At 34.4% G+C, this 14258-nt stretch overlaps 1 protein-coding gene across 4 annotated transcripts in view; it reads right to left on the bottom strand.

Moving 5' to 3' along the window:
- abca4a (ATP binding cassette subfamily A member 4a) overlaps positions 1 to 14258 on the bottom strand; it is an 88940-nt gene that overhangs the window by 26039 nt on the left and 48643 nt on the right. For all 4 annotated transcript variants that reach the window (XM_087308933.1, XM_087308934.1, XM_087308935.1 and 1 more), the window contains 10 exon segments: positions 12208 to 12412; positions 10819 to 10899; positions 10525 to 10737; positions 5736 to 5913; positions 5516 to 5647; positions 3596 to 3735; positions 3333 to 3470; positions 2090 to 2280; positions 1907 to 2012; positions 184 to 389 (listed from right to left, as the gene is read on the bottom strand). In XM_087308933.1, the coding sequence (XP_087165059.1) occupies positions 184 to 389; positions 1907 to 2012; positions 2090 to 2280; positions 3333 to 3470; positions 3596 to 3735; positions 5516 to 5647; positions 5736 to 5913; positions 10525 to 10737; positions 10819 to 10899; positions 12208 to 12412 (1590 nt within the window).

Here is a 14258-nt window from a genome sequence, read left to right as displayed (position 1 = left end):
AAATATGCTGGAATAGTTGGTGGTTCATTCCGCTGTGGCAAGCCTTGATAAATAAGGGACTAAGCTGAAGGAAAATGAATATATAAATAAACAAAAAATAGTACTTTTATATAGGTACAAACCAACACAGTGACACGTTTACTTTATTTTCTTAGTTAATAGCACATTCTGTGACTGACAGACCTCCTCCAGTGAAGTGTCCGATACTCCGAAGCTGCTCAGTCCCATGTCGGCAAGCGTCTCCTCCAGCTCTCTGAACAGACTGGCATAAGAGCGATGTTTGAAAGCACGGCTGGGCAGCAGGAAGGTCAGCTCCTGTCCGATGACCTCTATCAACCTGGCCTCTGGGACGTGATGGTGGACGAGTGCTGTGATGCTCTCAATGTTCCCTGAAAAAGAAAGATTATATGTAACAATTTGCAGTATAATTTTATTGATCTAAAACTTTGTTTACAGTTGATTTGTGGAGACTTGTATTTCAGTATGGTAATGTACCGACTTCCAACCGAAACAGAATATTGAGTAGGGGTGGCTTTCTTTTTGCCTCATATCGTTCACTCATAGCAAACTATTGGTGAGAAACGTGTGATTAATAATATTGTGGCTGAAGCCATCAAACTAATGTCAACAGAGAAGAACTGTCACTCCAAACACAGAAGCATATGGTGAATTTGATTGACGATAACCAAAACAAACTTAAAGAAGAACAATATGCACAAGCAAAATAAACACTGTTCATTTAGATTTCACATGGACTTTAAAGGGCACCAATTTTACTCCTTTTTCAAGATTTAAAACAAGTCTTTTGTGTCTCTAGTATGTGTCTGAAAGGTTTCAGCTCAAAATACCCATCAGATTATTTATTTTATTAGAAATTTGAGCCGTTTTGACTTTGTACTAGCTGTTGTTGTTGCCTGTGGATTTAATGGAAATGAGCTGGTTCTCCCCACCCACCGTTCCCACGTGCGTGTCAGAGCCTAAGAGATCGCTCACTAATGCTATAATGGGTGTAGCTTCTCCTGCTGCATCTCATGCATAAACAGCACAGTGACAGACAAGAATGAAGCAGATTTTCCTCACTACAGTAAGAACTTTCTCAACGGTTATTTGATAAATTTGTGGAGTTAAATCAAGCCTTTCTGCAACGATGAGTCACACACAATGTCATTATAAAGTTTACGCGTGTATGCACACACGTGAATGCGTGTTTAGCTTTGCACTGATTTTGCACAGCAAATGTGACAGGATACAGATTCACATCCAAAGCTGAATCGACATCTGTTATGCTATGTACAAAATAACATCGAATAACATTGAAGAAATTGAATTTCTTTCAATTTAAAAAACTCTTTTTCACATTTTCATTATGGGGTATTGTTCGTAGAGTTTTGAGGAAATAAATCAATTGAATCCCTTTTGGAATAAGGGTGTAACATAAAAAAATGTGCGCTATGAATACTTTCCGAATGTGTTTCTGATTATTTCACCTGCTACTGATTATACTTAAACAAGAGGTTAGTTATTTGCATAATCTTGTCTACCCGTGATATAAATACATGCTAAAATTGGTGTTTCATATTACACATGGAATAGATTACAGACATGGTCAGCTGACCCATAACAGCAGAGTTGGCCTAAGGAAGAGCAATGGGTTTACAAACCTTAAGGATTCTTAAGTTGGTTCAAACAAACTGTATCAAAATATTTTAAAATATGATTGATTGAATGATATTAACAGCATATTCTGAGAAAAAATTTAATATTTTCTGACTTTAAATGCATTTAAACCTGTTGTAGGAAAGTCCAACACAATATTAGGACACTTTAAAATAACACATGACCTGCTGTTTAAAAGCACACAAGTGTAAATGCAGCCTGATATAAACATACAGTGTAAGCACTTTACCTTCCATCTGTCTCTCACTGACTCTGGGCTTTTCAGTGTCGCTCTCTTTAAATTTGGTACAGAGTGAGCACTTACAGGAGCAGTCATCAGTACAGTCGCATTGACCCTGGAAGACCACAGCAAACATGTATGTAGGTGCATTATACGGTGTAAGATTAATAAGGTAGATAATTAAGGTCTTACCTCCTTTCTGACAGGAGCTGGCTGCTCTTTAATGCGTCGCACTAGAGTGAGGTAAAACCCAGCGCCCAGACAGTTCTTGAGGAAAAGAGGAGAACCACAGCAGTACAGTCGACCCTGAGAGATGATGGCCACACGGTCACTCAGCAGATCCGCTTCATCCATGTGGTGAGTGGACAAGATCAACGTTCGGCCTGGATAACAAACACACACACACATACAGTACACAAAGTTGGTTGTACATGTGTGCTTAGAGAAAAAAGATGCACAAAACAAAATAAATATACTACTACTACTACTACTACTTCTACTACTACTACTATTACTACTACTACTACTACTACTAATAATAATAATAATAATAATAAATAATACTACTAATAATAATAATAAAAATTACAGTAATAACAAAATAATATTAATAAAAATAATAATAACAATTACTAATATTATTATTATTATTTATTACATTTTTTAAATGAAAGATATATAGATTTTTTAAATACAGATTCGATACTATACAAATGCTGGATTGGTGGATTATTTAATATTATGTAGTTTGCCAGGAGTGTAAAAATTACATAAAATATTTTTCAAATACATTTATTACTATTACTTCTAAAGTTTATAATATAGTTTAATATACAGACTGTCAGATTGATTGATAAACTGAGGTAAAATATATGAATAAACAATTATAATTAATGATAATAAATGATAATATTATATATAATATACATGTACATTGAATATATTAATAATAATATAATAATAATAATAATAAAATAATAATAATAATAATACAAAAATAAATGACATCAATATAATAATAAAAATATTATTTAATACAGAGATGAACTGACAGATTGATTGATAAACTGAGGTGAAATATATTAGGAAACAATTAAAATTAATGATAATAAATTATAATAATATAAATAACATGTAATAATAATAATTATAATAATAATAATAATAATTATTATTATTATTATTATTATTATTATTATTATTATTATTATTATTATTATTATTAATATATTACATATGATAATAAAAATATAATTTGAAACAGGGATGGACTGACATGTTGATAAACTGAGGTGAAATATATTAATAAACAAATATAAATATTGATAATAAATTATAATAATTTACATGCACATTAAATAAATAAAAATAAAAGTCATAAATGGATGGCTCAGTGCATTGATTTATCACAAAATTTGATGCAATTCCCAGGTACCAGCACGGTATTTCAGCAGAAGGTCCCAGATGGAGCGTCTGGAATATGGGTCCACTCCTGATGTGGGTTCATCCAGAAACACCACTTTAGCACCTCCAACAAAAGCCATGGCCACAGAGAGCTTCCTCTGCATGCCACCTGCATACAAAAACAAAATCCCTTTGTTATTCTGCACAAATGTAGCTTTGAAGCAGAACTAGGTTCAGACTGCAGAGGATGGAATTGTAAAATAAAATAACCCTTCTAAGATTCAATGATCAAACCTGACAGGTTTTGTGCCTCCTCATTCCTCTTGTGAGGGAGACCGAGATCTTCCAGCATGTTTTCCACCTCTAGCTGGGCTTCAGGTAATGGCCTGCCCTTCAGCAGAGAGTAGAATAAGATGTGCTCTGCTACTGTCATACTGCAGAAGAGAAAGATATCAAATAAACAGCATGAGTAAAGTCTGACAGACTTAGATTTTGTCCTCACAAAGCCAATCAGAAAGTGTCACATAACAAGGAAATAAAACATTGTGAATCTGTAAAATGCTACTAACATGTTTTACCATATAATGATAGCCATAATGATAGCTGATAATAATAGGACATCATTAACTTGAAATATTAACATACCATTGTTAACATAATGCTACCAAGTTTATTACACTGGAAACATGATACCAGCATGTTATAACACCTAGCTAACAGGTTTTACAATATACAAACATGTTCAGACATCCCAAGTCTCCCGGAAGTTCCGGGTGTCTCCCGCAAATGCATAGAGACTCCCGGATGCCCGCAAATGAATGATAATCTCCCAGAAATCGAGCGTCCCCCGCCCGGTCCTTAAATACATACACACCCCTCTCCATATCGCATCCCTCCTAGCTCTTCAGGTACATCGGGCGCAGCTCACTCCCACCGCTCTTCAGGTACATCGCACGCACACGCCCCCCACCGCTCTTCACGCACCCACTCTCCTGCAAATCATCTTTGTCTTCCCCGGATATGACTTTTCCCAACTTGGGATGTCTGCATGTTTTTAGCTTGAATATACAAGTTGATACTTTGTTTTACTTGTTTTTACTAGATGGTTGGCTTTTTAGCATAAATGTGTAGCATATAGCATGTTTGTGATGCTAAAAACGTCTCTAGTATTTTGCTAACATTAATTAACATGTTGCTAACATATTTCTATTATGATTTCCACATTCCAAGCATGAATTAGCAAGTTGATTGCTAACATAAATTAAGACAAGTTTTTTTTCTTGAAATATATATTGCTATATATATTGCTAGTTTGTTTTATTTTTTTAACAGATTGCTAGCATTTTAGCATGTTAGAGGAAATTAATTATTATGAAACTAGCATCCCTGCTGAAAAATCCAGCTTAAACCAGCCTAGGCTGGTTGGCTGGTTTTAGCTGGTTGACCAGCCTGGTTTTAGAGGGGGTTTGGCCATTTGGTTTAAGCTGGATATAGCTGGTTTTGGCTGGACTCCCAGCTTGGCTAGGCTGGTCAAGCTGGTTTTAGCTGGTCATCTCCCAGCCTGACCAGCTAAGACCAGGCTGGAAATGGCTGGAAACCAGCTTGGAAGTGGCCAAAACCCCTCTAAAACCAGCTAAAACCAGCCAAACCAGCCTAGGCTGGTTTAAGCTGGATTTTTCAGCAGGGTATAGCATGACTAACAAAACACAGACAACCTTTCTAGCATTCATTAGTATTTTCTCCGCTAACATTAATTATGATGTTGCTAACATTTTTCTGATATGTTGCTAGCATGAATTAACAGATTGCTAACATGTTTCCGGCATGAATAAAATATGTTGGTACATGTTTCAGTTAGCATTCTGTTAGCATGTTGTCAACATGTTTCTAACTTGTTTCACTATGTTGTTAACATATTTAAACATCACTAGCATGAATAAACATGTTTTTTTCCCATGGTTAGCGTATTGCTATGATTTAACACATTGCTAATGTTCTAGTATGCTGCTAGCATGATTTGAAACCAGTTTAACCTGATTTCAGAAACAAAATAAAAAACATTTAGAGTCAGACTAGTCCTGGTTTGGGGGTGGTAGCTTAATGAGATCTTAAAATGTTATCTCAGAAGAAAAAGCTGCATAAATAATAGATCAGTATTCTCACAGCAGATGTATAAACATCCTTCACAGTGAAAACACATAAAGGTTTACGAACTGGTGAAAGATGATATTATGCTGAGGGCACATTCCCAGAGATTTACGAATGGCGTCCATGTCAGTTCGTATATCCTTCCCATAAATGTATGCTGTGCCAGAGGTGGGAGGAAACATGCCGGTGAGAACAGACCTGTAGAAAAGAAGAGAAAACATCCAACGCCTGATGTTACCATATATAAACAAAGATCAATATCGGTGAGTTTGGAGACTGTACGTACATTGTGGTAGTTTTTCCTGCACCATTGTGGCCGAGGAAGGCAGTGATCTGACCCTCATAGAAGGTGAGACTCAGACCATCCACAGCGGGTCTAGAGCTGCCGCTAAACACCTTATACAGATTCTCCACACACACTCCAGCCACCAAACCTGATGGCTCGGGCTCAAAAAATACCTTCCCTAAAGGAATACAAGATTGGAAAGTTATTAAGATGTCTCCACACCGTAAAATAAACTCTTGTTGCCTTTCTTTTAGTCGAATCTCATTAATTTTTCTAGTCATCTCAAATTACATTAATCAAACTAACTAAAAATATTAAGTTAAACTTTGTATAACCTAAAAAAATGAGTTGAAACCCGATTATTTTAAGTCAGAATTGCAAGTTATGAAGTCAGAAATCTGAGTTATAAAGTCGCTATTCCGAGTTATAATGTCACAATTCTGAGTTATAAATTCGAAGTTATAAAGTCGCTATTCCGAGTTATAAAGTCGCTATTCCGAGTTATTAAGTCAGAACTCCGAGTTATAAAGTCGCTATTTCGAGTTATAAAAGTCACAATTCCAGGTCATTCAGAATTGCAACTTAATAACTCTGAATTCTGACTTTATAATTCGGAATTGCATCTATAACTCGGAATTCTGACATTATAACTTGAAATTGCTACTTTATAACTTGGAACTGCGACTTTATAATTCAGAATTCTCACTATAGCTCGGAACTCTGACTTTATAACTCGGAATTACAACTTTATAACTCTAAATTTTGACTTTATAACTCAAAATTGTGACTTTATAACTCTGAAATGCAATTTTATAACTCAGAATTCTGACTTTATAACTCGGATTTGCGAAATTATAACTCGAATTTCTGACTTTGTAACTTGGAATTGCCACTTTATAACTCAGAATTCTGACTTTATTACTCGGAATTGCAACTATAACTTGGTATTGTGACTTTATAATTTATTATTTATATTTAATTATTTGTATATTTTTTTTTACATTTTATTAAACATTTATTTTTTTATTATTCTGTGGCAGAAATGGGCTTCCATATTTTCCGTTAAACATCACCTGGGGAAAAAAAACTGATCAGAGGGTTTTATATTTATTCTTAGTGTATTTATAATTATTTTAAAACAAATTTAAAAAGCTTTTAAAATATTATTAACAAAGAATGAATTGGAAAAACAAAATCTGAAGTATCTATTATTTTGTATGAAACCATGGCTACCATGGTAAATGTTTAATAGGAAAAGCTACGTTTACACCATGATCCGTGAGAAGAAAGGAATGTTACAGTCACAGGTAACAGAATAAACATCCCTAACGTTTCTAATATACATTAACTGGTAATAAGACAAACACAGAAACCAGCATTCCAATCCACCAGCCGAAGAAACAGACACAAGGTCAGTGTATTTCCAGAAAGGACACTCACAGAGGTGAATTTGTGCATCAAGTGTGTACATGTGGACTTGTGAGTCATATACATGCCTGGCGCCACATTATACAGTGTGCTTGAACTTAAGACAGGCTGGCAAGTGCTGATGGATAATGCCAGCCAAACTAAGACTGCAGTAATTACTCCCATAGGACTCCGTCGGTTCAAAGCCAAGAAACCTGCTGGATGCCTGCGCTCTAGTCAAGCAGATAAGCCTGGTAAGGTGTAGGGATTCATCTGATGGGATCCTTTCCAAGGGGTAAGAAAAGAAACAACACCTTCCTGTTTGTTGTAATAGGCTCCTTCACAAAATACTGTACAGCAAAATGAAAGTTTTCCCCTGAAAGATACTATATATATTTTTTAAGAAAGTATTATGTACTTTGGAGAGCCACAATACATCTGACAGAATAAACAACGAAATATGGAATTATTTATAGGGTTTCTAAATTTAAACACATTTCAATCACTTTCCAGGTGTATTCTCGAACTTTTTTGGCACTTTACAAGTGTGGCAAATTACCAACCCAGTCTTATTATTGATACATACCCCTGCATACATTTCTGGACAGCAGGAAATACGTCTCAGGAGCCACGTTTTTTTGCAGCTTTTGTTTTCGCGTATCCGCCAGAAGCCACTGTGTACGCTTTTTCAGATCTCAAATTTGTCTCACGAGTGCCATTCGAGCCTGCTGTTGTTGTGCAAATCTACCAGAGGCCGCTGTCGACTACCTGACTCACTGACTGATCGTCAGACGGTCCGACCGGCCAACGACAGACGACAGACGAGTCTTTATTGAGGCCATCTTCCAGCATAAACCACGGCGATTGAAGCTCTGCACAAGACTTTTGGCGAGCGGAGAAATTAAAATGGTCGTGCCCAACTGAGTCTGGTTCTCTCAAGGTTTTTTTTCTTCACTCCCATCAGGTGAAGTTTTTTTTCCCTCTCCGTTGTCGCCACTGCCTCGCATGGTTCAGGATTGGTAGAGCTACGCATCGATGAATTGGCTCTTCAGTGTTTGAACTCTCAGTAATGATTAAATCACACTGAACTGAGCTAAACTGAACTGAACTGAACTTAAACACTAAAACCTGAACCACACTGTTCCAGTTACTATGACCATTTATGTGAAGCTGCTTTGACACAATCTACATTGTAAAAGCGCTATACAAATAAAGCTGAATTGAATTGAATTGAATTGAACGTATATCCCCACCCACCCCATTCTCTATACCCAACCGACAGTGTTTCCAAAAGCACTGATCCACCCACCACCTTCCCTAAACCCTTTTAAAACTTAAACTTTTAAAAGCAATCCAGAAAAAGAAAAGCCCTCGCGGCCTCCTGATTTTTACAACGTTTTCAGATCTTACCATGTTCTCACCCTGTTATTTACTTGTTTTTTTTATTTTTTGCCTTTTGTTTTTGTTCTACCCACTTTATTTAATCGTTCTTTGCTGGAGTCGAACCCCGTCATCGTGGTCAACATCTCTCTGCATCTTACATCTGACGACATACAAAGCAAGCCATTGGGCAAAGTGGTAGCAGCGGAAAAGCAGTCCACATGGAGGTAAGCAGTCAGCTAGTAGCGCGAAAAGAAACAGAAGCCGTCGGTGGCATTATACCGCCCCGTAGCATTAATTTTAAAGACGAAATGCAGCCATACTTAGCTTTGGCTACATAATTTGCGCTCTCCAGAAACGTATACAGGGGTACGTTTTCACAATGAGCCAGTGTTGCAAATTACATACTTAAATACTTTATAAATAAATAAATCTGACTTCAACACTGTTTTGTCTCGTTTCTAGTCTAAATATCTAAAAAATCCTAAATCAAGAGGTTTTTTTAGTCTAGTCAGGAAAAAAAATATAGGCATGTTATCAGAAATAATGTCAAAATGAACATAAATGAAATTTTTCTTTAAACAAGCAAAATAATTTGCCAACGGGTAAGTAAAATAATCTTGTTTTAGCTTTGAAGAAAGTTTATTTTCCGTACCCAATTAGCAGATTATTTAGCTTGCTTTAAGGGAAAAACCCAATATATTTTTACAATATTTCTGTAAACGAGGCAGTTTTTGCTTTTTGGTTTAAAAGTTTTTTTTAAACTAGAAGCAAAACAAAAACTAGAACAGTGAATGTTTTTAATCTTTTATTTTATATATTTTTTAGTTTTTTAATTTTTGCATTTACAAAGTGGTAATCTTAATGCATTTGTTTTCATTTTAATCAGGAAACAAAACTATTTTGCTTTATATAAATAGTTTAATAGATCAATTACTAGTATGAAAGTTTACATTTTCAAGCAGTTTCAAGCACTTTTCAAATGCTAAAAAAACATTAGATTCAATCCATGTATTTACCACTTTCATGCTAGATGCTTATGTTGCATGGCTAACATGGGACCAGTTGTATAAACAGTGACTACGTTTACATGGATATCACTAATCAAATAAATTGCCTTAATCCGAGTAAGACAATAATGTGAATAAGGAGTTTACATGAGTTGCTTTTTGAATGTTCCTTTCATGATACCGTTTTACATGTTATAATGCAAAGTTTGAGTAATGTAATTGGGTCACCATTCTATTTACGTTTCCTCTGGAGTTTCGTGTCATTTTGGGTGTTTCATGCAGTCCAGCAGTTTAACTTTCATTCAGGAACACTTCATTCATGCCCCCGCGTGACAAACTGAGGTATTGGATGCGCGTATGAAGTAAGAACTGCTGGAAAAGTGTACTGCACTTCAGTTTTGGGACCAAAATCGGCATACTCCACATGTCTTAATTCCACTTCTGTTTAGTTCAACCTTATTTTTAATCAGATTAAATGAATCAAAAATCACTGTTTATATGGTAGACTCAGAGTATTGTCTTAATCATATTAAAATTTTATTATTGGTGTCCATGTAAATGTACTCATTGTCACTATCCTTAAAGCGTACCTATTATGACCCTTTTTACAAGATGTAAAATAAGTTTCTGATGTCCCTAGAGTATGTGTGTAAAGTTTAAGCTCAAAATACCACACAAATAACTCTTTGAAACTGCCCCTTTAAGGCTTTGATCCTAATTGTGCTGTTTTGGTGACTGTCGCTTTAAATTCAAATGAGATTGCTATTTTTTTCCAAAAGAGGGTGGAGCTACAAATACCTATGCATTAGCATAGTGGCAGATTTAAAACCTGAATGAGTTTTTATGACTCTTAAAATGCTAGTAAACTAAACCTCTTTTCAAATGGTTGTAATAATGCGAAAAGTGACCTGCTGTACATCTTGGATGGCCAGAGGCTGAGTAATAATTGTAATAATTATACAACGCAATCAGTATTGCGTTGTATAACACACCTGATGAATCTGTGCTCATGCTCCTATTGATCTCCTCTTCCACTATCCTCTTCTGTAGTTTCTCTCTCTCCAGTTTCTCCCGTATGTCTCCATGTTTGCATGACCCGGGGGGCTCTGGAGGTTTTTCGGGTGCTGTGTGGTTTTTGGCCTGGTCATCAGTGTTGTTCACTAGATTATCAAAAGCAGGTTTCTCCACAGTTGGCTTTCCAGGGACTGTGCAGAAAGATTGATTTCCCATTAAAAAAATAATAATAATAAGATAAGAAGCCACTTACAACATAAAAAGTCACTCACCTTGTTTTAGAGGCTCGGGTCTGTTTAACCAATAAGAAGGCTGGATTGGAAAGTAACAAGGCCGACCAATACCGTATTGTCCTGATGATAAACATAACGTGTTAAATTTGATTCTCTGATATTTTTTTAGATTAATAAATATGCATGAATCTAAAATAGGGCTGTATGATATTGTAAAAATCTGACATTGCGACATTTTGTTTTTCTGTGATAAATATATTGCGATGTGAATATAATTTCACAATATGACTTAAGTTAAACTCTTTGGATAGTGTTACATTGATTGGGATGATATTGTAGAGGAATGTATCAGCATAAAACTATCCCTAAATATACAAAATAACTTAAATTCAATTAAAGCAGAGGAAAACAACAGAACAAAATGTAAATATGTAATAAACAGCGTTTTGTTGTTTTCGGTGGAGTCTAACAGTATTGAGGTACTTAAATTCAATAATCAAATCTAAACTGATTAATCTATTTCTGCAACACTTAGTATTATTAATGAATTTGTCAACATATCAGGCTACAAAATGTCCTTTACTAAGTGTAATGCCTGCTTATTATCTTCGTCAATTACTTAAAATCTCCACAATATATCACCTTTCACTTGGAGTCAGATGGGTTATACATTTTTGGGCGTAGTGAAATCTCCTGACCTTGAGGATCTGTTTAGCAATAATTATCTCACAATAAATAAATAATCATGGATGATTTAGAATATTAGTCTTTATTGCTAATACTGTATCTCTCCTGGGAAGAATAAATGTGTACAAAATGAATGTATTGCCACATTATAGTTATTTATTTCTGTCTCTACCCTGCTATTTAAATAAATCATTTTTCAAATCTTTAAATAAACAAATTAATTCAATTCAATTCAGCTTTATTTGTATAGCGCTTTTACAATGTAGATTGTGTCAAAGCAGCTTCACATAAATGGTCCTAGTAACTGGATCAGGGTAGTTCAGTTTTTAGTGTTTAAGTTCAGTTCAGTTTAGCTCAGTTCATTGTGGTTTGAAGTCATTATTGAGAGTCCTAACACTGAAGAGCAAATTCATTAGCAATTTTATTTGGAATAACCATCCACAAAGGATTGCTTTTAAAACGTTGTGCAAATCTAAAGAAAATTGAGGTTTACGGCTCCCAGATTTTCAATTATACTACTGGGCAGCACAAAAAAAAAAAAAAAAAAAAAAAATATATATATATATATATATATATATATATATATATATATATATATATATATATATATATATATATATATATATATATATATAACAACTTGACATTCCAGATCTTTTGATGTGACTATTGCAGATTAGCACATTGCAATATCGATGCTGAAATGATATATTGTGCAGCCTTAACCTAAATATAATTTACCTGGGAAGACGCTATCGAGATACCAGGCGAGAACGCCATACAGAACCGTATCCACTGCCATCATGATGATGGAGTTGAGAAAAGAAAACTCGTCACCCTCCAGGAGACTGGTTTGGATGTTATCCCACTGCAGGCCGAGGCCCTGCTCTTCATACCGAGACAGATACTCCGTTCCAAAGCCAAACGCAACCTGGGACATCAGACTCTGTGGACGGTACACAGTTTAAGATGTAGAGAATCACTTTTAAACGGATAATTCATCCAAAAAATTGGCATCAATTTACAAAAAATATTTATTAGTACATTATACAGGTTTTCTGCAGGTTTCACCAAGTTAAATTTAAGACTTTTAAAGACATTTTGAAGAGCATTATGAATTAAATTTTAGACTCATACAGGGCTACATGCCAAGGAGTTTTTCTAATAGCCCAAATAGATTTTTTTTATTTATCATATGAAAAAAAAATTATAACTTAATACATTTAATAGTACAATAATAATTATTGTTATTTAATTTATTTTTCTTAGTTATTTCTTATTTTAAATAATGTTTCAAAACAAAGCAAGCTCTAGTTTTTTTACATACACTTGTTTTTAACAACCGTAGTTCAAAATAAAACTTTTTTTTATTTTTTATAACAATCATTTTTAAAGTGGAATGTTAGTTATGGCCAGATTGGATAGCTATATTTTTAAGGCCTAAAATTTTGTTTTTAAGATTTAAGATATTTTTATTCTGTCATCGTTTACACATCTTCCTCTTGTTTCAAACCTGTTTGAGTTTCTTATTTTTTCTTTTTTATTATGGATTTCAATGGCTGCTTTTTCCAAACATTTTTCTGAACATAATGTTTTGTGTTCATTCATAAAAGTTTATAACCACTTGTGCGAGTTTAGGAAAAGTTTAGGAAATTTTCTTTTTTTAAATGAACTATCCATTTAGTAAAAAGAGAGAGAGCATAATGTGCTGCAACTTAAGAAAACAAGTGAATAGAAAAACAGCACCAGCAAATTAAGACAACATCTTCATCGATTTGACAGCACAGATGACAGAGAGTGAGAGTGGACACAACTGGCATTTGCTTATTGTGCAGTGACTATACTGTAGCTCAGTGACGCTGTAAAGGACGAAAAGGTGAGTTTTTTTGTTTATTTTAACACCCTCTTTTTTTAATTCCTTTGTCTTTTGCATATTATTAGCCTAAATAAACTTACGATTAACTGTGAATCATTATTAGATTGCTTAATATCCTCTACTAAATATGAGTTGAAGGTTAATGAAAATAAATTCACAATGTTTCATTGTTGAAACAAGGACAACATACATTGCAGATAAGAATAATAGGCGATTAAAAATAAGGTTTTAGCCACTGTACATACAGGCAAAACTAAAATAATACCAATCACAGTGTATTTTAGCAGAGATTTCACTATTATTCAGCTTGCCATATAAGCAAATTATACTCATGCTCAAGATTTTAACCTACATCTGAGAAGAAATTGCATTAAAGTACAGTTAAATTACAGTTTAAATTAATCTCAACATGAGGAAATAATAACTTAAAACATTCAACGTTCAATGAAACATTTGTCTTTCTCTAGAACTTCAGTGACAGAAACTGAGATAGACATTAAAAAGTCATATTAAAGATACTAATATTTAGTTGTACAGTTTTTAGCTGTATGGTCCTTATTTCCATGTCACTTATCTGTGTCTGACTATTTCATCAGGCCTACAAACATTCATTTCCTTTATGTTCAGAAGCCATGTGAATGACTTGTATTTTGCCTGTAGATGTTTTTTTTTTTTTCACTCTAAAAGTGCCAGAAACTGATTACTTGATTATTTGGAATCTTCAGAGATCCAAAGACCATAATACAAGTTATTTTGAAGAATTTTGGGGGAAAAGCAGCTATTGGTATAAATAGTAGTAATAAAAAAACAATGGAAGACAATGGCAGTTCTTTTCCAGCAATCTTCAGTATATCTGCCTTTGTGTTCAACAGAAAAACTCAAACAGGTTTGAAACAAGTGGAGGATGAATAAATGA

This window comes from Danio rerio, chromosome 24 (assembly GCF_052040795.2).
Source record: "Danio rerio strain M-AB ecotype USA chromosome 24, GRCz13ab, whole genome shotgun sequence".
In the NCBI taxonomy this organism is placed as follows: Eukaryota; Metazoa; Chordata; class Actinopteri; order Cypriniformes; family Danionidae; genus Danio; species Danio rerio.
The sequence above is the reverse complement of the archived record's forward strand: the minus strand, read 5'-3'. Positions and strand labels throughout refer to the sequence as shown.